At 33.3% G+C, this 22,759-nt stretch overlaps 1 protein-coding gene across 8 annotated transcripts; it reads right to left on the bottom strand.

The window, feature by feature from the left end:
- Window positions 1-96: 96 nt before the first annotated feature.
- Window positions 97-22,407, bottom strand: sosie. 8 transcript variants are annotated; one of them, XM_053766357.2, is made up of 5 exons: window positions 21,990-22,407; window positions 18,407-18,542; window positions 6,403-6,543; window positions 2,087-2,257; window positions 97-1,583 (listed from the first exon to the last, which is right to left on the bottom strand). In XM_053766357.2, exons 2-5 carry the CDS (start codon window positions 18,540-18,542, stop codon window positions 1,504-1,506), a joined length of 528 nt encoding a protein of 175 aa, XP_053622332.1. In that variant the 5' UTR covers window positions 21,990-22,407; the 3' UTR covers window positions 97-1,503. The 8 variants fall into 8 exon arrangements, with proteins under 8 accessions (XP_053622332.1, XP_053622330.1, XP_053622329.1 ...); XM_053766355.2 differs by lacking the exon at window positions 18,407-18,542 and adding an exon at window positions 15,871-16,009; XM_053766354.2 differs by lacking the exon at window positions 18,407-18,542 and adding an exon at window positions 16,892-17,041 and having other exon boundaries at window positions 21,917-22,397.
- Between the last annotated feature and the right edge of the window lie 352 nt (window positions 22,408-22,759).

Raw genomic sequence — 22,759 nt, 5'->3', positions numbered from 1 at the left:
TATTTGTTACATAACTAGTTTTTCCTTGTGGTAAAAAGTAACTATACGAACTACGCAAGCCGGGATAATATTGTTCGATAAAATAAAACATCGGGATGCATTTTAAAAATTTATTTTGTAAACTGTGCCCCGTACATGTACAATAAGCAAAATATTTACAATTATTCTCATTAAACTGGACGTTAGCATAGGCGAAAGCTACTAGTGAATATACTTATCTACTCATTAACGAATCAAGTGTGATAGGTACCTAACTTTCTTTTATTTACTAAAATGATTACAAAACTAGTTCTCAATTAATTAGTGTAATTTGTTTATTCGTAGCTACAAATTTTTATGACGTAACTAGATATAAATAAATAACGAATATTTGTGCAACGACTAGCTATTAAATAAGCACAATGATAATCGTAGAGAAAAGTTTGAAATATTTTGAATTCAGTTATTTTTAGTATTAATATTATCCTATCACAGATGGCAGCACATGTCAACGTTAAAAAACAAGATTTTATCTAATCATTAATAAAAGTAAAATTAGCAACACCTAATTATGTAATTAATTTAGATAATATATATTTTTAAAATATTCTAACAATAATTGTAATTTGTAATTATTCCTTTAAACAATGTTAGATAGTAATATGTTTTGATTAAAACACTATGTGTGCAATAAAATCTCTCATAAAATCTATTTTATATGATAAAATAAGTACATATCTATAACAATTTAACCACATGTATTTATCAATATTGTATTTGTAACTAACTGTGCAAATTACAGAAAATACCTACATTATTACAGAAGCAATACGTATGCTTAAACTTATAAAGACATAATCATGACTAGTATAAAAAATGCAATAAGTATTTCAAGTTTTTGATAATATTAGTAAACTGACCAAGTTATGAGTTAGGTTATTATCAAAAACATAAAAACAATGAGCTTATTTCTATAATAGATAAAAGACAATAGGACGGATTAAGTTTAAGGAAGTAATATCTAATCTAGATAAATAAACTAAAAACAAAACTTAATGTTTATTTTTTTTTTAATCTCCGAACTTTATTAATATTCGTTTTTTCTTAAATTAAACTATATTGTTTTGCATTCTACATATTTAAAAAATCCTGTTTTTTATTACAAATCTTAGTATGTAAATATCAACAACGATTTTATAATTATAAGTGAATAAACTTAAAACAATATAAATAAAAATAACACTTTTTGCATATTGCATTCTTGGTTAATAAATATTTTATTACAATCTGTAAGTTTGTAGTGATATTTCATTTATTTCCAACAATAATGTGAAGATTGTTGACATTGTTGAGACTTGTAAGAAAAAACGGAGTGTAATAAAATTATCTATGATTTTTCAAAAAGAAAACTTTAAAAATCTACATAATAAAATTACCAATAAGCTGAAATAAAACGTGACATTCTAACAATACATTATTTTAAATAATTCGACACATGCGTTAATTAAATAACAAAATAAATAATTAATAACCGCTTTGTATGGCTTTCCTTATTCCAATTACGACGAGTACAGCCAACATTGATGTCTTCAAAATATCAGCATCTGAAATTAAACAATTATGTAGATATATTATTATTACAAATTCATTCATAGCATAAAATAAATACACACAAGTTTTTTGTTTTACAAAAATGTCCGCGCAGTTTACCGTTGAAGTTTAGGCAAATAGTTTAAAAAAATATAATATACAAGAAGGTTTTTTTTTTGTGCTAAAGTAAGTACTTAGTGGTTTTAAACTTGACGACTGTCAGAACATATACAAATGCGAAAAACCATAGGTCTTATTTGACAGATTTTGACGAAATTGGGTTTGACGAAATATGCACGTAGTTAAAGATTCAAATTCAAACATAGATTACTTTTTTTTTCAAAATTCAACCCCCAAATGACTATAATGGGGGTGAAAGTTTGTATGAAAATCATTTCGTATATACATGTAGTTTGAAGTATGGAAAAGGACATAGGGTACCTTTCATCGCGGAAAAATAATCGTGGGAAATTTACGCGGGCGAAACCGCGGGCGAGAGCTAGTAAACAATACCAACCGCTGCAAGTATGGTCTTTCTCCTTGAATCCGTTATCGGAGTCGCAGAGACATATCTTGTCCTGGGGGGAGAACACCTTCATATGAGGAGGGGAGGCGGTGGTCACGTTGGGCGCCCCGCAGATAAGGCCCTCGTTACATTCGTCGCTATTCGAGCACACGTGGTACAGACCTGGGAACAGAAGCACAAAATATATATATATATATATATAAAACTCTTGCGTTACTAAGTGACTGACTGACTGATAGACAACGCACAGCCGAAACTACCTACTGGGCGTTGAAGGCTGAAATTTGGTTTGTATATAGGTTCCTAGTGTAATCCGGAGCCGGATTTTTACTCACATACGAAGTTGTGGGCAAAAGCTACTATATATAAACTGTAAGTCATATGTATAAATATAATACATATAAATACATATAATAAAACTGTAAGTGGGCTACGTCTGTACATAGGAAATATCAAAGAAAAATCGTCTTTATGTGACTAATGGAAGCAATAACAATTTTTTTGGTTTGTCTATCAGTTTGCTCGCGATAAATTAAAAAAACTACTCCATGGATTTTCATGCGGTTTTCACCAATAGATAGTGTGATTCCTGACGAAGGTTTCGGTGTGTAATTTATTATGATTTTTTTTTCACGAGCGAAGCCGGGACGAAGCACTATAAAATGTTGAAAAAAATTGACATGCGACTATGTACGATAATATTGGCATGCAAAGGTTTTACGACGATTAAAATAATCTTTCTCTTTTATATTTTTCAACACAATTTTAACCCGATTGTATCAATAAACACTGGTGTTATTCCTTTTGCGCACGAAAGTAGTCTAATTAGCGTTTCTCGAAGTTTAACTTTCGATAGCGTACACGCTAATTCGACGCCAGAACTGGGCCGTGTTTAGTGTGTCGGGGTCCCCAATCACACAGGGCCCGAAGGGTCCTTATACAATGTCAAAGACAAAATATTTAACTATTCAAAAACTAGATTTCCTTAGCTATTTTTTCGCGTCTTTTATATTATTAACTAGTCGCGCCTAGCTTCGCTATCGTGGGAAAAATTATCCTATGTGTTATTCCAGGTTACATTGTACCCGTGTACCAAATTTCATAAAAATCCGTCCAGTTGATTTTGCGTGAAAGAGTAACAAACACACATACACGACTCACAAACTTTCGCATTTATAATATTAGTAGCAGTAGGATAGGATATATTAAAATTGTTTACAGAAAATAAACCTTCTATTTCCTATATTTTTATTTTATGTATTTATTTTTATTTCAATTATTAATTCACATTTTTTGCAATTGCTAATAGACTGGCCTGAGTCCGCTCCTGGCTAAATGTAATGTATATTTCTCAAAGCTTGCAATTTCATATATGCTTATCATATATTCCTTGTTATTAGTGCAGTACCTTGTAACCGCTATATATAATAATTATTCGTGTGACATTTATTGATAACTAGCGCCGCGTCCCGGCTTCGCTCGGGTAAAAACATAATAAAAAATAAATCTAAACCTTCCTCAGGAATCACACTATCCATTGGCGAAAACGCAGGTATTCGCATGAAAATTCGCGCAGTAGTCTTTTAGATAAGATTATAAAACAAATTTTAGTTACATTTTGTTTTATATTATGTAAGTTGCTAATTACTACGTATGCTTGCGTTGAGCGCTTTAATTTCATACCCATATTGCTTATATTCGTAAAAAAAATTTTTTTCATAGCCCTAATTATATAACAACATTTTAACTTGATCACTTAAAAAAAAGTTACCCGTTGGCTGAAGGGAAATTTTCCTAAGCCTATATTTCTGAAAATAATACAGAACAATTTCCAATTGTCTTAGCATTAGACAGCCCTAATTTTGTTTTTATTGATCTATTACACGGAAAAACCTTTTACAAAAGATGTTCCCGCTTAGTATATACACATTTTTTCACCAATTCCAATGACGTTCCACAACCGCCATATTTGTTTTTTTAACGTCACCTAATCTAACCTCACATTTAAGTACACTGGCGGCCAAGACGAATGTAACGATACCTCACTTATGTAAATCCATTATCATACATACATTGTAATACAAGATACGCGCGAAAAACCTTTCACGAGTAAAAAGAACTATCGATTTTTCGACAACACAATAGCGTCATATATGAACATTGTTCCCCCAAAATCATTGCCAGGGTTCGCGTGTAATACCACAAGTTTCTCACACGAAATTTTGTAAGCATTAATCTTTGTTATTTTATATGTTAATTACGAACATATTTCAGATGTTTAACCCTGATAAGGTGGAAGGTTACCGTGTGCCTTTAATTATTGGTGACCTTTCCTTAAATACGGCCGTGTGATCCAAGTTTTGACAATATTACAGGTTATAACGAGGGTTTAACAAACATTTTGAAACTTATATTTGACACTTTTTACAGTGATGTTAATTCTAGTAGGTAAGGGGCAAACTCAAAAAGTGCTGCCCTGATGTCGTCAAGGACGATACGCGTGACAATGGTCTGATAATTAGCGATGCAGACGACAGTGCGAAGTGGAAACGCAAAAGTAGAAAAATGGACCATGGGCTCCGACGCTCAACGGCTGAGGAAAACGGCAAAAACACGTTTCTTATACGAGAGCCCCTTAAATTTTTAGTTTTTCTGTTCAGTAACTATTGTTTTAGCGGCAACAGAACTGTCTGATTGTCACGGTTCTTGAGATGAGTGGCCTTGTGACTATTGCTGACAGACAGACAACGGGGATATCAGAGTCTCAATAATAGGATCAAAATAATGCTTAAATAAGAGAGAGAGAGAGAGAGAGAGAGAGAGAGGGAACGTACACTATTAGTACCTATAAAATCTATATTTTTATTATAATGAGGTAAGCGTTTGTGAGTTTTGAGGCGGGTAATCTCCGAGGCTATAGAACCGATTTCAAAAATTCTTTCACCATTAGAAAGGTACATTGTCCAAGATTGCTACAGGTTATATTATTTATCTCAAACTTCCCACGGGAGCGAAGCCGCGGGCAACATCTAGTTTGTGATATAAATATAACTGGAAACAAATAAATAGTTACTTTAGTAGCGCATATTAAAATTAATGTGTTTTACTATGTAGATATGTTAAATTCCGACATATAAAGGTGCCTATTCGTTATTCAGCCTCTGACCTCCGCACACTATCAAATTTCCGGTTGCGAAAGAAAGAGAGAATATAATTAAGCCATGGGGGAAAGAGACGCAAGACCGACCTTTGGTTATACGCACGCAACGTCGTCTCTTTTTGATAAAAATAAGTTTAATATTCAATGGTTATATGAAAGAAATGTTTTTCCATGTTTTTTTATTGAGTCGGATTGTTGATAAAAACTTAATAACTTATATTAAATTATATTAAAATTGGTCACCCATCCAATGACCGAACATTGTGAGAGTGACTTAACCACTACTATCATAGGCCGAGCGCGCTGACGACTGCGCCATTGCCAAATACTCACCGTTCCTACCTATAGAAAATTATGTACAACAACCATAACTTTAATAGAGATCGTAGCAGTGCTACGGAATCTACGAGTGCTACGAATGTTTGTAGCAACCGCCGCGATCTGCTACAAAAAATTTACCGTTCTCCAATGTTACGCTAACTCCACACTGTCGTCGAACAGGGGCCCGATTCTCACGCAATCGATATCATCAATTTTCAAATTTTTTTTTTTTGAAGGTTTCAAGCAAATTTACAATGGGAAAAATCGATCGACTGATGGCATTGGTTTGAATTGAATCAATTGTGATTTTTCGTAAGTCAAGAAACCGTGTTAAATTTTCTAAGAAAATTGGCTCCAATTCGCCAAACTGGCGGATTCGGTGTACATTGCTGGTTTTTCGGTATTGCGGTAAATAAAAACACTCATACTAACTACGCAATGTTCACGCATTCGCGTCGGCGTGTGTCCGAGTTCGGCGACAGTGTGGAGCTGGCATTATGCTGGCATTAAACTTCTCGCTAAACTGGCGGATTCAATATACCATACCGTTGTATTTAGCTTAATGTTTAAATACATTGCTGGTTTTTCCTTACTTAAAATCTCTCATATAAAATACGCAATGTTCATTCATCGTGTCCTCATGTTCGGCGATAGTGTGCCAGAATTAGAAAGAAATTTGAGGTTAGGACGCTTAATTTCTATTTTAACTCGTATTGAATGGAGAATTACAAATAAATTTTGAGGTTAGTATGTTTTTTTTTAACTCATATACTCATTGTCTTTGTGCAACATGATACATGAGCTTCACCCGGAGCTATTCTCTTACTTTTGGCGACCGAATCACATTGGCCATTCAGCGGGGTGGTGTTGTCTCCGCAGAGACACCTGGTGGCCGTGTCGTAGTGGGTTCTCACACAGGAGCTGCTGCTGATGCCCGCGCAGTCCGCTTGTCTTGAACATGGCCGTGCTGCAAACAGAAATAATAAATAAATATATACGGACAAATCACACAGATTGAGCTGGCCCCAAAGTAAGTTCGAGACTTGTGTTATGGGTTACTAACTCAACGATACTATATTCTATAGTATATACACATATAGATAAACATCCAAGACCCAGGTCAATCTGAAAAAGATCATTTTCCATGTTGAGCTGACCGGGGATCGAACCCGAGACCTTCAGTATAACAGTCCGGCGTGATGAACATTAGGCCACGGAGGTCGTCAAAAAAAAAAAATGTTACTTTGCATTTTTTGCCATATTCACAGAGGTTATTATATTACTGATTCTGAACACAAATCGTGAACAAAAATTAGCTATTTTTTGTTTAGAATAATTTTTTTATCGACAACATTTATTATGGAATCACATGCACATCGCTAGTCCGTCGGCGACTCGAGTACACAAGTCGGCAAAGAAAGCCAGACAGAAATTATCAGCCAGATTGATTTACTCCAGTTTTTTTTTTACTAGAAATTTAAGTGCGTACGTCGACTTCAATATAGCTTTCTCTCTTTTATTCAGGTCGCTTAAAGACAAATGACACATCTTTTACTACTGCCTATCGATGTAATGGCGACCTTAAACTGACGAACAGTGTGCAGGTTTTCTTACGATATTTTCCGTCAACGGATGCAAGTGATCTATGAAAACAACTAAATATTAGTCAGATTGGTGTACAAACTCATGTGGCACGATTAGGATTTGTACTTGGGACCTTTCGATCACGGACGGTCTAACCACTGGATCAACACTGCTTCAATCTAGCATCATGGGATTCTAAGTCTATACTATATAAAATATACATATATAGAATAACATCTCTGAAGAAATGTTGGTTTAGAGCGCGGTCCCATTGCTCCGTTGCGACGACGCTGATTAAAATATTTAATACAAAATATAATTTTTCACAGCTTCATAATTCGCAGAGAAAAGATAATCCACATAGAAGTAGCAGTAGATTTTTTTTTATGAAGGCTATAAAATGCTTTCTACCGTAAACGTCTTAGCATTTAAAACAATTGTCTTTAATAAAACACTAAGTACTTGGCCATGTTCCGAATAAAAAAAAAACAAATTAATGTCATTAGTTCCAATCACAACCTTATTCCAACAACCTTTGCAATCGAATTTAAAACGTTCGAAGCGGTTCTAATTTCAAATTCAAATAGCAGCAGATAACGGCCATGTCCGGCACGGCAGCGCGGAGGCGGGAAATGGTTGCCAGTATACTTTGAACCTTCTATTGCCCTATATAAAACATTCTCAAGGTAGTCCTATATGCAATAAACAGCTGGAAAGGTCAACGTAAATTGGCTCGTAAAAGGGAGGTGTAAATCTAGCTTGCTTCCGAGTTTTATCTGACCGCCATCTTGTTTGAAGCCATGGAAGTGGGTTAACGTTGACGAATAGTATTTTGTGCGTATTATATTTGCTTTAGATTACATTGTGACGTTATTAGGGAAGTAGGGAAGCCTTTTTATTTATATTTATTTTTTGATATTCAGGGATTTATGTGGGACGTGATTAATTACTTATGTTGGTAGTATCTCAATTTATAGGTTGACTTTGTTTCATAATAATTAGGTATGTACAATGAGTGCCACGAAGGATGAAACTCGACGTATGATGGTTTAATTAATGGTTTGTCTGCGCAGTAGACGATCACGATATTCAAAAATCGACCCCTAAGGGGGTAAAAATTAAGGGTAAAGTTTGTATGAAAAATAACAAAAATCTTTACTGATCTACTTGAAAATTGGTATAAATGCTTTGCAACAAAAAGATTTCTTAAAATTTGACCTTTAGGGTAGTTAAACGAGGGTGAACAGAAAATAAGTAGGTACGTCAAGTATCATCTTTCACGGCGAGTATTTACAAACCGGGCTGGGAAACTAGGTGTAATTACAAATAAACTAGAATTTTCATGCAGCTTTACCCGCGTGAATTTCTTTGCGAAAGCTTTAATACAAACTTTCACCAATGGCTATTATAGTCATTTGGGGATTGATTTTTGTAAAAAAGTAACCTAACTGGGATGTTTAACTACATGCATAACATATTTCGTCAAAATTGGTCCAATGGTTTAGCCGAGCCGAACAGACAAGGCAGATTTTTGCATTTATAATATTAGTATGGATACAAATATAATTTTAGAAGATCTAATATTCTATTATTCATAAAACTCATAAGATTGCCAAATCTATGGTCAAAATATCGGTATACACTACTCGAAAGACATTAGAAAAAACTCAATTTTCTTTCGCGTGACATATCAGAGTCAATTTACAAAACAATAAATATATATCACAAAGAAAAATTAGGTGCAATTTAAAAAATGCAATTTGAAAACTCTAAAAGATTATTTTGCTGCATTTTTACGTTTATTCCTTGGCTTTCAAGATATAATTATGATAATTTGTTCGTGTTTGGTATGTGTACGTCATTCCTCCATGTTGATGCTAATGTCAAGTTTATTTTTTTTTTGTGCAATATTTATGTTGTGCCAGTGTTGTGCATTGAATAATAACTTATTTTTAGAATATGTAGCACAATGCCATGGCTTTTTATTACTTATTTACATCATTAATTACGAATGTCCCTATGTCTATTAGGGTGGAATTTGCAAATTAATTTTGAAACAGATATCTTCAACCGATTGAGCTGAAACAGTGTACCTACACGCGTTTAGTTTGGATTTAAATACATTATTATGATGAGCATGATCAATCAGATTGTGCACCCAGGAACGGCTTCAGACGTGGCAACTCCTCAACGGTTTACTGCATGAACATAATGTTTTTGTCACACATTGAATGTATCACGTCATCAATTGAATGTGTCACACATTAAGATCTCTCTGACAACATTGAGTGTGTGTCAAAAATTACATTTTCTAAAAAACCCTTTGACAAAATTATACAGCAATTGACAGCCTCACCGGGAGTATAAAGATTGACAATTTTTTTTTTAATATCTCTCTCTCTCTCTCTCATCTAAGTTTGTTCCCGTGTTCTTCCTCAGCCGTTGAGCGTCGGAGCCCAGGGTCCGCTTTCCAACTATTGCGTCTCCACTTCGCTTCGCACAGGCGTCGTCCATGTTTTTTTTTTTAATATATTATAAGGCTAAAGAATATTTTCGTTTCAGTTTCCGAAGATTAGCGTGTGGGACACTGTCGTAAAATATTAAGACATAGCCAAGTCGGATTTGGTTTACGACTGGCGTGCTTGGTATTTCGATAAATCATTTTATATCAATGCTCAACAATCTTTTGTTCATGATTCTGTTATGTCTTATTGTCATGAAATACAATACAGATATTGTATTTCATATATTTATCTATATTATTTAATATATGTATTTAATATTTGTCTATATAAGATCTAGCTTTGTAAAATATTCACTTTGTTTATACTTTGTAGCTAGGAAACCATGTATATTAGGAAACATATTAAATATGACTAGGCAGTCATATTTAATAACTAGTTTTTGAGCCGCAGATTCGCCCGCGTGAATTTGTGAAATCTCTGCAAAAACGGAACTGACACGAATTTCATACAAACCTTCATCCCCCCATAAGATTAATTTGGGAGTTGATTTATGAAAAAAAGGGGATCCTTGCTTGCATACTTTTCATCGAAAGCTGTTTAAGAGTTCAGTTTTCGCTCGATTCTAGATTTTTTTCATCTCATTATTATTAAAAAAAAAAAAACCAAAAAGCATGTGTGACAAATCCAGTTAAAAAGCTGTTTAGCCGTGAAAGCGGAACAGATAGACAGACAGACTTTCGCATTCATATTATTAGTATGGAAGTATGGATTTACCAAGAATCAGCGTAATAAAAAACCGAGGCACTAAATCTAAAGTGAGTACTTAATGTGCGTCCTTGGCTGCTGAATCGTTTAGCATAATGCTGGCTGTACAATATGTCAATCTGTGGGCTTATACACTGTCGGTGAACAGTAGGACTTTGGCGGTTCGACGTACATTGCTGGTTTTTCATTGCGGTAAATAAAAGCTCTCATACAAATTACGCAATGTTCATACATTTACAGTTCAACAAGGCAAATTGCCTGTTATGTTTGCTGGACTTGCTTAGATTTTCGCTTGGTTTTTTGCAATCATAGCAGGAACAACCTTGGCTGTTGATAGTCATCATATCATTCTTATGCGTAAGTAAAATTGGCTATTTTCCAATTAACTAGTGATCGAATCAGATACTTTTTCTAATGTCGAATAAATACAATAATTTAATATGGATTATAAGAAATACACGAGAAAAAACGGTACAGAGTGCTGATATATTTTGTCCCTCATCGTATATGCTCAATTTTACAATACCTTTTAAATGGGTTTATTATACATGTTTTTTTAACTTATTTTTGACAATAATAATGAGATGAAAAAATTCTGGAATCGAGCGGGAATTAATTTACAATACCTACCCAATCTCCGCTTTGTATGATGGAGATAGTTAGAGGGGAAGAGGAACTCTTCTGTCTCATTTAGGTACACAAACACAACAGCCGGTCAATTTAGTTTTCTTTGCCATTGAAAAAACTGTATTTTTTACTATTGTGATAGTATAAAAATAGTTATTAAATTATTCTGTATGAGTAAATAATTAAAATCGTTGTAAACGTATTAAAGTAAAATATAAGCAACCACTTTACTTAAAAATAATTTTTTTGTTCGCGTCACATAAAATTAATTGCTTGATTTGAATACATGTTTCAAAATGGCGGATCGATACAGATAATATATACGAGGTTAGGGCGCGAAAGTGTTTATATATTTTCTGTGGAATTCCACGCATGCAAATCTCTTTGAATGTTTTCACTGCGTGACAGATTTCTTTTTATTTTATGACGTTTCTGGACATTTTAATTTTTAAATATTCAGTATTGTTAATAGTTCATGTAGCCTATACCTAATTTATTATATTTGCGAAATAGTTTTTGGTGGCCGTTTTCGTTCTTGTAAATTGTGACAGAAAACTATAGGTATAATACTTTGTAATAAAATCTTTTATCTAGTATAAAGCATAATTTGGTAAGAAATTTTTTTCATGTTCGCTATTCTATTGTGATGTTAGATATTCAAAAAATGTGATGGCGGCACTAGTGTGCGCGATGTAGCGTCTTAATGTCCCTTATTCGGCTCGTACGACGTTCACGGGAGGATTTAGAGTGGTCCTATACTAGGGCGCGACCACACGCCACATGTACTACTGTTTTAATCCGTAAATAATAACTATATTATTCCACCAATCAATAATTACTTGGTTATAAAAGTCAGCCACTCATAAAATATAGGATGAAGTTGAAATCTAAGAGTGACAATTTGTAAATAGAGCGCGACACACATGATTGGACTAGCTCGATGTCGAAAATTTCGAGACTGCACGCAAATGTACAGGATAAATTCTAGCACGTGCTCGAGAATTTAAGTAGAAATTTTCAATTGAGAAATGTTTTGGGAATCCGTGGTAATTTTCAAGGGAATACATTTTCAAGAACAGAATTTCTCGAAGACAGATCTCTCATTGGGACACAGAATATACCATTACGGTTAAAATATACCTACTACTTACTGGTTATAATACGATAATAGACACATAAAAGATATTAGATATTATTCTAATATCAAAATACATTTCTGGTTGCGGTGAGGCTTGAAGAGGAAAAATTGATGAATTTTGGAATGTATTGCTGGCAGAATATGGAAAACAAAGTGCATTGGTATAGGCGAGTAAGGGACGAACAAGATCAAAGCCTAAGAAACAAACACAATTTGATATGACATAAAATATATTTCACGAAATTTTTGCTTTTTTAGTTTTTACGCTGTAAATTTCAACTCAATCCGTTCAGATAACACTAGCTTTAAAAGCAGGAAATATAAAAAAAAATTATGTGGCGTAGTATATAATTACGTCACGGAATAATAAGCGAGCCCTTCAATAAGCGAGTTCAACTGAACTGGGCCGATTTCATTTGAAACTAGCTTTTGCCCGCGTCAATATCCCATTCATATTTCCCATACAACATTTATTTTTCCGAGATGAAAGGTAATCCTTGTCCTTCCCCGTACTTCAAACTACATATATGCAAATCTTCAAGAAGATTGGTTTAAAGTGTGAATAGAATTGGAATTGTTGCACGATTTCTTATTGTTCTATTGATTAATGTCGGTTACTTATGGCTATGTTAATTTTATAAGTTATTAGTTTAAGACGTAGTTACTTTTCGCTTTACAAACTCACAATAACATCTTCTTGTTAAGTTTATGATAAGCACTTCGCACCTACAATGTTGGCAATAACTGAAAGTCAGTGTTCCTGTACTAAGATGCAGAAAGTTTCGCTGAGTTATAGTCTTTTTTCCTTGCTGCAGCGCAGCAATTTGTTTAATTTTATGTTTTTTTTTAATTATAAAACTAGTCTGTTATTCTTTGGTGTCTGTGGCAAATCAAATAAACGAATGATCTATCTATCTATCTAATAGGTAGGTACCTAACAAACAAATTTTATTTTCGCATTATAATATTTGGATTAGTATAGAGCGGGCTTTACAAGAAAGCTATACTATGAACACCATTTCTATTCTGAGCGCCATTTATAAATGTCAAGTCGGAATGATGGATTTCTATTATTAAGTTGTTATAACACGGGGTAAATTACAGGGTGTTGCGACTTGCACGGCAATAAATAGCTGATCATGTGTAAGGTCAATTTTGGTGCTAGTTTTTTTGGATTTTTAGCTTTTAACCGCGATTTCGCCCGCGTGGTTTTCTCTGCGAACGCGGAACAGACGTGATTTTCATACAAAATTTCACCCCCAATTATAGACATTTGGGGGTAGATTCTTGAAAAAGTATGGGGTAATATTTGATGTTTAACGTAAAGAAAAAGTTTGGCCACAAAGCCATTTCGATTATGAAGCTGTGAAACGAAATTAATAAACAACAGTTTTAATTATCGGATAAAAAAAAATCATCTGGTAAGAAATTTTTTTCACATATTTGCGTAATATAAACATATATTTGAAAAGTCTAAAATCATCACACATCAAAACACACACAATACTAATACTTACTAGACGCCAGTTTGCTAAAACAACTTAAATTATTTAAAAATACACACACAGATTAAAAATACAGTAACCTACATACATAATTAATGAAATAAATATATAAGTACGTAACAGATCGTATAACGAATTTCAGGATAATTTTTCATTACGATATTAGATTATCGTATACGAGGGCTGCTATTTATGTATCCGGAATAACAAAATTAAACAAACATATATTATTACATATGGTTTTATTGTTTCTCGAAGTATTCTCCGCGATGATCTATGCACTTCTGCATACGATGAAACCAATTTTCAAAGCACTTTTTCCATTCTGATTGAGGTATGTCCAAAACGTGTGTTTTGAACGCATCAACGGCCTCTTCGCGGCTCGAAAAACGTTGACCACGTAATTTATTTTTAATGTTTGGAAATAAATAAAAATCATTGGGTGCCAGGTCGGGGCTGTACGGCGGATGACCCGTCAATTCAATCTTTTGACCCTCCAAAAAATTATTTGTTTCAGCCGACTTGTGGCAGCTAGCATTGTCGTGATGAAGTATGATTCTGCGTTGTGGGTTGTTCTTTCGTATTTTTTCAAAGACTTCTGGCAAACAAATGGTGGTGTACCATTCAGAATTAACCGTCCTACTATTCTCTAGTGGCACTGTAGCTACATGTCCGTTGATACCAAAAAAACAAGCGACCATTTGCTTTAAAGTGCTTCTCGCACGAACAACTTTTGTTGGATTCGGTTCATCTTGAAATACCCACACCGTTGACTGCTGTTTAGTTTCAGGGTCATAAGCATAGATCCAGGTTTCGTCACCTGTGTAGATATTATAAACAGCTTTTGACGTGCCACGGTTGTATTTTTTTATCATTTTCTTACACCAGTCGACACGAGCCTGTTTTTGATCTACGCTCAAGTTGTGCGGAATCCCACGCGAACAAATTTTTTTAACAATTAAATGTTCGTGTAATATCGCGTGTATACTCGTCATACTAATGCCCAGAGACGCCTCTATCTCGCGGTATGTAACATGACGATCTTGCATTACTAATTGTCGCACAGCATCAATATTTTGTTGTACCACTACCGATTTAGGACGACCCTCCTTAATTTCATCCGTGAGCATAGACCGTCCACGTTGAAATTCCTTAAACCTATAATACACAGTGGTTTTCGATGGTGCTTCATCTCCAAAAGTTAAAATCAGTTGTTCGATGCACTGTTTTTGAGTTAATCCACGCCGAAAATCATAATAAATCATCGCGCGAAAATGTTCACGAGTTAAATCCATGGCAATGAAGACAAGCTATTTTCAAAATTGGCGCCAATTGAAAAAAAACAAATGACAGGGACATAAAAAATATTTATTCTCTAGCCGAAGAGTTCTATTTTCAAATGTTGTAATTACTTTTTAAATATTCTAGAATTATTGGCCAGTTCCGGATACATAAATAGCAGCCCTCGTACTACAGCCATTTTTCATAAAAAGGTTAAAACATACATAAAATAAGTTTTGTCAGTATGGCACTTTCTAATATTTGACATTGACAGAAAGAAACAAAACATATTTTAGTTTAGAGTACTTTTTAACTTTTTTATGAATAACTGGGTAAATAAATTAGCAATTATATGTATTGTTACTGAAATGTAACTATTTTTGATCGTCATATTTTGACAGTTACGTCAATTAGTTTTTTTTATAATGTAGAAAATTAGAAAATAATGGAATACTCCAATTAATTTGTACAAAACGGTATGTAAAAATGTGGATAACATTCTACTTATTGTGAGAAAGAAAATCACTATGGTGCTATTAATACCTAGATGATAATAGTGGATGGCACAGTAATAGTGTATAAAGGGTGATAAATATAGGCTAAAGATAGTTTTTGATTCAGTGGAAATAATAAACAACCATAGAAACTCATTAAGAAAGTTATATTTTTAAAAATTCGGGAATGTTGGTCTCGAGAAATAAATAACAATGTGTTACTTAAATTATTTTAATTTACTTTTATTTTAGTTTTCTGGACGATTTTACTATAACGTAATTTTCTAAACGAAATTAACTTTCCCGATAATTTATTTGTTATTTTTATAAACACGACGTCCAAATGTCATTTTGAGATTAGAACACGAACATATTAAAAAAAAATCTCACAAACCATTCATTTTTATTGACAGCCAGTATTTGTACGAAACTTACCTGGCGGTGGTGTTGGCGTTACTTCTTTTGGTGGGTCTTGGCTCTTGCCAAAAGTGGTGAGTGCCTCGAAAGACTCCCCAGGCAAACACCCCAGTATCAGAGCTACTAGGGCTGTAGCCGGTTGCCGCTTGCACCACATCTCGATGCGATAAAAAAGTATCGTTGTCTATAGTCCGTGAAACGTGTGAATTTGCGTTCTATGTGTGTTTTATCTGCGGTTCGAATTTCGAATGTTCAGTGTTCGAATTTTGATTTGAATTATAATGAAATATAAATAAATGTTATATTAATGTGTAGTTGATATTTTGTTTACAATATTTCATATCAGTACGATATATAAAAGTAAGCTACGTATTATAATTAAGTAGAATAGATTTCCGATAAGATTTTTTTTAAACGGAAGTGTGCCTAAGTAAGACAATAAATATTCTCTTTTTCAGATTATCTTTAATGGATTTCGAAATCATATCGAATCGCCAGGATACAGATATGTAGACATATAATAATGTCGCAATAAATACTATACTACTAGTCTTTAAATTTGTAGTTAAAGACAAATATTTCGCGCATTTTCAAGATGTGGTGTTGGTTAAGCATCACTGAGAGGCTGTAATAGTTTGGCAGGACTTTTGTATACCTGGACAAGTATTTAGACGAGCACGAATTTTTCCCATTTAGCCGTCTTCTTCACGTTCATAACTACGTCTATATTTAGTTTAAAAAAATACTCGCTACGTACATAAAAAAATTATATATAAAATAAAACAACACGAACGATCAACATTTAAACACTATTTCACATCTAAAAACCTGGTTTTTCATCGACGAATATTGAGAGACAAAACAAATTGTTCCATCACAATATTGACTGAAACAAAATTATATTTTTCGTCTTCTCAGAAAAACCAGCCACTAACACTGACGGCGAAACCTATGGTGCCATCGAAAATGTTTCCACTAATGTCTGTGTATGACGGTGTATGAAAAGCGATGCTTGTCCCACGATATAGAAAAATCTTACCAGGAGGTGGCGTGGTCGTCGGTGGCTTAGGCGGGTCTGTGTTCGCCTTTCCAAATGACGATATTCCAAAGGCTTCAGACGACTGAACATTCAGCCAAACGGCCAGTATTACGGTTAAAACAGTCATTACGAGATATTTACACATTGTCACTGAAAACGTTCTATAGTTTTGTCTATGGTGTGTTCGAAATGGCACCAATTCGAATTTGAAAGTTGAAAATGTGCTCAATTTTTGCGAAATTCTTCTTGTATTGTGTGCTTGCTTAGTGATAGCGTATAATAAGGCTATATTTAGCTTCCTAATTGGGTTGTTGCATGTGATTTGTAACTTTCTACTTTGTGGAAAGTTTGTGTTCTGCTAATGGCGGCAATAGTTAAGTTTATTTTGTGGCTGTCAATTGACTGTTTATATTTACCGCCATATTGACATCAAATGTGATGTTTTTGAAGGTTGATTAGTGTAGTGAATTTATTTAAAGACACTGAAATATTGTGTTATTTTATAAATACTTATTTGAATTTTAGAAATATGTCGAAATTTTGCTTTAACTACATTCACTTACTCTATGTGAACACAGTTTTACTATATACATTAAAATATTGCATATTTACATTGCAACAGTAGAGAAATATATAATTAGAAAAAAAAAGTCAATTTTTCCAAGTTACTAAATATACGTGTTTTCTTTCAAAGATAATTTTCACAATGCAGTCTCTTAGCATAGTGGCGGATAAGTAATTCAGAAAAAAATAATTTAGAATCTTACCCGGCCGTTGAGTAGTGGTGGGTATGCTCGGGCTCTCGGTTCGAGCAGCGCCAAAAACAGGACTGAAACCTCCATTCGATCGATCAATTAGTAACAATAACAATACTATCAGATTTATCATTTGCAAATACATTCCGATTCTATTTTTGTTACAAATTCTTGGATTATGTATTTGTTGTTGTAAGGCTTGGGGAGGATTTAAAACTAAAATCAATACACGATTTGAACTAGAACCCGTTACCTTGTGTACTGAAGATTTTTTGAGAGATTATATTTTAAATCAGTGCGTAGTGTTCTTTAGAGAGCAAATTATGATAACCGGGGTTAGTACTAATTTTGAATTAATTTTATGTTGTTTTTACCGCGTTAAAATACTTATAATTATATATTTTTTTATTAGCACTGGCTGGATATTCTTAACGTTACGCGTTTCTATTAGTTTGTATTGCAAAATTTTGAAGAGTAAATAGTGAAAAAGATCATTAAATTGTATCTAGCTACATAATAACAGTGTATAATATAATTTTGTGTAATAATAATTTATTTCAGTGCCTTTAGAGCCTTTTGGTATTTTTTAAATAATGGGACAGTTGTTATAATATCTGCAAAATTTAAAACATACGCATTATAATGAACATATTGAATTTTGTAAAATTGTACGCATTCAGTGTACACTATATTGAAGGTGTGAGGTGTAGTGGCTCACTGTGTAGTGCAGCTAGGTGTCCCATTAATTAAAAAAGTTTACCAGGCGGGGTCGTCGGCGACGGCGATGGAGGACGAGTGTTTGAGACACCAAAGGTACTCAGGGCCTCAGAGGAGTCTCGGGTGAGCCACGCTAAGATTAGCGGCAGGATCAACAGCGCAACTTGAGATCGGCACATCTTGAAAACCCGAGACACGTAAATTTATTTTTGGTACACAACTTTTTTTTTTTTCGAAAAACGTCAAACGAATAAAGTGAACGCGTGACGCGACAGGTTACGCTTTAAGTCCAATTGTCTAGGTTTTTTGAGTTTGCAATCGACGTTGGCGCTTCGATAAAATTCCCGCGCATTGTTTGTGTGAATATAGATAGGTTATAGGTTATAGGTTATAGGTTTGTGTGAAATGTTTGTAACAACATATTGTTTCTTGAAAAGTACTAATTAGATTAGTTTCTATGAAATATATCGAAATATCTTATGTTTTAACAGATTTCTATCAAATAATAATAAACACGCATCTAAATTAGCCTGTTCAAGAAACACAATACAGAAAATTGCAAAACGATCGATTTTTATAAATGTATGTAAAAATTAAGTAGTGTAATTATTGTAAGTATATGTAAATTGTAAAAACACGTTTCTTAGTAATTAGCATGCAACGTATATATAAAAAACACCAAAACAGTAATAGAAAAGCTAACTTGATTACTTACCTGTTTTTCTATATTGTGTGATTTTAATAAAGAAAAATATGCTTACAAAAATTATATGTGTTTTGTAATCAATTAAAAACATTTAAATTCCCTTGACAATGAAAAACAAGTAAATAAAATTATATAAACCACAAAAGTTAAACTTCCTAAATACTTTAATTTGTTTTTTTTTTACTTTAATTGCGGGAACTTGTAATTAAAACTAGTTTAAAAAAAAATTACATTTTTGCCACGAGCTTTTATAGTCGATAAAAACCCCATATCCGTGCCGTAAACCGTTGACGAGTTCACTCGTTGGGTGCCGATCCTGGGTGCACCATCAGGTCATGCTAATCATAATAATGCATCGTCATGGAAACTGAAGCGACGTGGGAAATTTCAACTCTGCAGGACAACTGGAAGTAGGAGAAATCTAACTTGATTTGATTGCAGACAGACAACCAAAACATCGGGACAGGTAAGTCTAAATAAAAGCTTGTCAAAAAAATAAAAGTATATTATACTAACTTTTTATAAAGATACATTTTACTTATTAAAAAAAATTTATCGGCTTAATTAATTTAACCAATTAAAATCGATATTTCATTTTTAAATTAACTCTGTACTGGTACTATCAGAAAGTTAAAACCTAATATAGTACCTAGTTACAGTAAAAATAAATAATTTATTAAAAAATACGTATAGTTTTATCTTAAAGCAAATAATCCAATAAACTGGTTCAAACCAAGGGAATCGGTAGAAAACTGCTTTTGCTAAACAGTGGTATTTAAAAAAAAAAGAAACTGAATAAAAAACAAAACGTAAAGAATTAATATGACCGTCTATTAACCTATCAAATCAACACTGTTCAAATGAGTTTCTTTTGGCATTTCTTCTCAGCAGTGGTCGTTCCGAAATGCCAGTAGTTTGTAGCTTGTGAGTATAACTATTTAATATAAAAATTTACGTGACAAAGACCCTGTAAAGGTCACATTTCTGAATAAATGATTTGAATTTGAATTTATCCTATTTACAGTAAAAATAACATGGCCCACAAAAGTAGCTTTCTTCAATTTCTTATTCAATAAAACCCGTAATATATTTTTTAAATAAATCAATAACTGACTCAAACTAAGAGAACCGGTTGAAAAATGCTTTTGCTAAACAGTGGTATTTAAAAACAAAACGAAATAAAAAACAAAAGAAGAACATAATGGCCGCCTTTCCCGGCAACTGCTGCGTCTGTGCTGCGTCGTAGCAATAGCACTACGACGTAGGCCGATTGCTACGAATGCTACGATTTTGAAATAATCTTTCGAAGATTGTGAAACATGCGTTTGCAATCGTCCTATTTTCAAGAAATTTTGGACAATTCTCCTGTCGTATATTAAAAATAGAAAAATTCGTTTTTTTTTTAGATTCAACTTCCAGTATAATTTCTTCTCTGAGAATGACAATTTCCTGTATCTTTCGCGCACATCGCTAGTTATATCTAACACTGATGCCAGAATATTATTGCCGCCTAAAGGCATCTGACAAAACTTACGACTATCGCCGTTTAGCGGCAGCCGTAATATACTAGTGAAATAAAAAATCAACCAGTGAGAAGGTTTCCTCACGATATTTTTCATCACCAGAATGAGTCGAACATAATTCTCTGACACACCGCTGCCACCCGACAAAATTAACTTTATGGGAAAATGTACTTTAAATCGTCTACTGTAGGTACATACTTTAAATTGACAACGTTGTATAGAGCTGTATGATGCTGATGGGTTGTCATTGTAAAGTATGCCAACGGAGGACACGCTTTAGCGTGTGAACTTTAGTTCACTTTTCAATGTACCACATTTTGTTGGGTAGAAGCGGCTGAATAGGGAATACGCACAAATTGAATATTTTCAGTATGACAATAGACTTAATAAAATGAAGAATGAACATTCAAGACATAACTCGGTTCAAAACTAATAAATATTGCATTTAATAATTTTAAAAGTTTAATTACTTTTTTTTGCAAATTAGGATAACCGTTATAGATTTTGACATTAAACCCTTGAAATTTATGCCTATTTATAGGTATAGGCATAAATTTCTCGGTATAACTTTAAAGTCTACTGCATTTATAGTTATTTGAAAAATAAATCATATTTCTATTCCTTTGTTAATAAATAGTAGAATAGGTATTTAGTTTAAGCAATAAAAATATGTGTACATATTCCCCATTAACCTTTGACATTATAATAGGGATATTTTAAAATTACTTAAAATTGTGTGCAATTTCCAAGCAGCTGTGTTCGTTAGTAACAAAATATATAAAACGGTTTATTTGTTTTAATAAATATAAATGTACTTATCCAAAAAATAACTATTTTGTGAAAAAGTAATTGATTGAATACATTGAATATTTAAATTATGCGCAAAAAGCAAATAAACCAATTTCAACACCATTTTGCGATATTAATAACGAATTGATTATTTCAGGATGTGATTTAAATATAAAAGTACTTTGTCGTTGTTGTAAAAAGAATATGTCTCAAATATAAAATTGAAAACAAAATTTACACTTTGTACTGACAACAATTTTTGTAGGAAATTAAGGACGTATGTAGGCTGTTAAATTGCAACTTTCTACGCCTAGCTAATTCAAAAATGGTGTTAAAATATTGATCGTCCAAATAACATGCAATTTATTATGAACAAATGTAAATGGGCTTTATTATTTTGACAATAAAATATAAAACTGTCAAAACAAAATTTATGCCAGTAATAAATGACACATTATTCGAAATAAGAACACAAAAAGTGCGGGAAGCGAGTGCGTTATAATATTTTTTTTTAATTTCGCATTTAGATTTCGACCAGAGACAAACTTTAGTTATATTTTTTTTATTGGTTGATTTAACACTGTGTTTATATTATTTTGTTTAGTTACTGTTAAGCTGTTGGCTGCCTTGACTGCGACGCGATACTGAGCGCCTCAAGGTTTGGGGGTTGCATGTCTTAGAAACAAATACGGGGTGTGCGTAAAACGGAACACAATATATTGAGTGGGACGATTTATTTTTGCTACGTTATTTTTTTTTATTTCATTTTTTATGTTTTCAAAGCTACGAAGAAAATAATGTATACTTACCTAAGTTTTTTGTTACTTTATTGAGATTGTAACACAAATTCCAGATTATCCACCTAGTTCAAAGTCGAGAACAGACAGGGACAGACACTAAGTATAACTTATGAATATTCCATTTACTACATGTTATTTCGTAACTTTAAATCGTAGGTAGGTAGTTCATTTTTTTCAAAGTTATCAAATAATCCTCAGATTTAATTTTAAAACGAGTTACGTTGCTAGACGCAGGAGGAGTGTTTCACAGTGTGTCACAAACTTTTATTTTCACAGACAGCTTTGTTGTGAAAATAATCATGTCCTCGCAATAAATCGTTGAGGATCTCCTTCGTAGGGAGCCGAGCCTGAGCCATGTTTATATCAACAATGCATTGACGAACTGAAGCGACGTGAACATTAAACATTTTGAATCCTATATAGGACAAGCGGAAGTAGATGAAATTTAACTTGCAATATTTTATTACAGACAGTTATCGGGACAGGTGAAAACGACTAAAAGCTTGTACAGTCAACAGCACATCAAGTTACCCCGCATGAACCTCTATGGGACGGTGATAGCGGCGAGTTGTCAATGA

The sequence above is a fragment of the Plodia interpunctella genome, chromosome 29 (genome assembly GCF_027563975.2).
Source record: "Plodia interpunctella isolate USDA-ARS_2022_Savannah chromosome 29, ilPloInte3.2, whole genome shotgun sequence".
Lineage (NCBI taxonomy): Eukaryota > Metazoa > Arthropoda > Insecta > Lepidoptera > Pyralidae > Plodia > Plodia interpunctella.
Note: the sequence above shows the minus strand (reverse complement) of the source record. Positions and strands in the feature narration are given on the sequence as shown.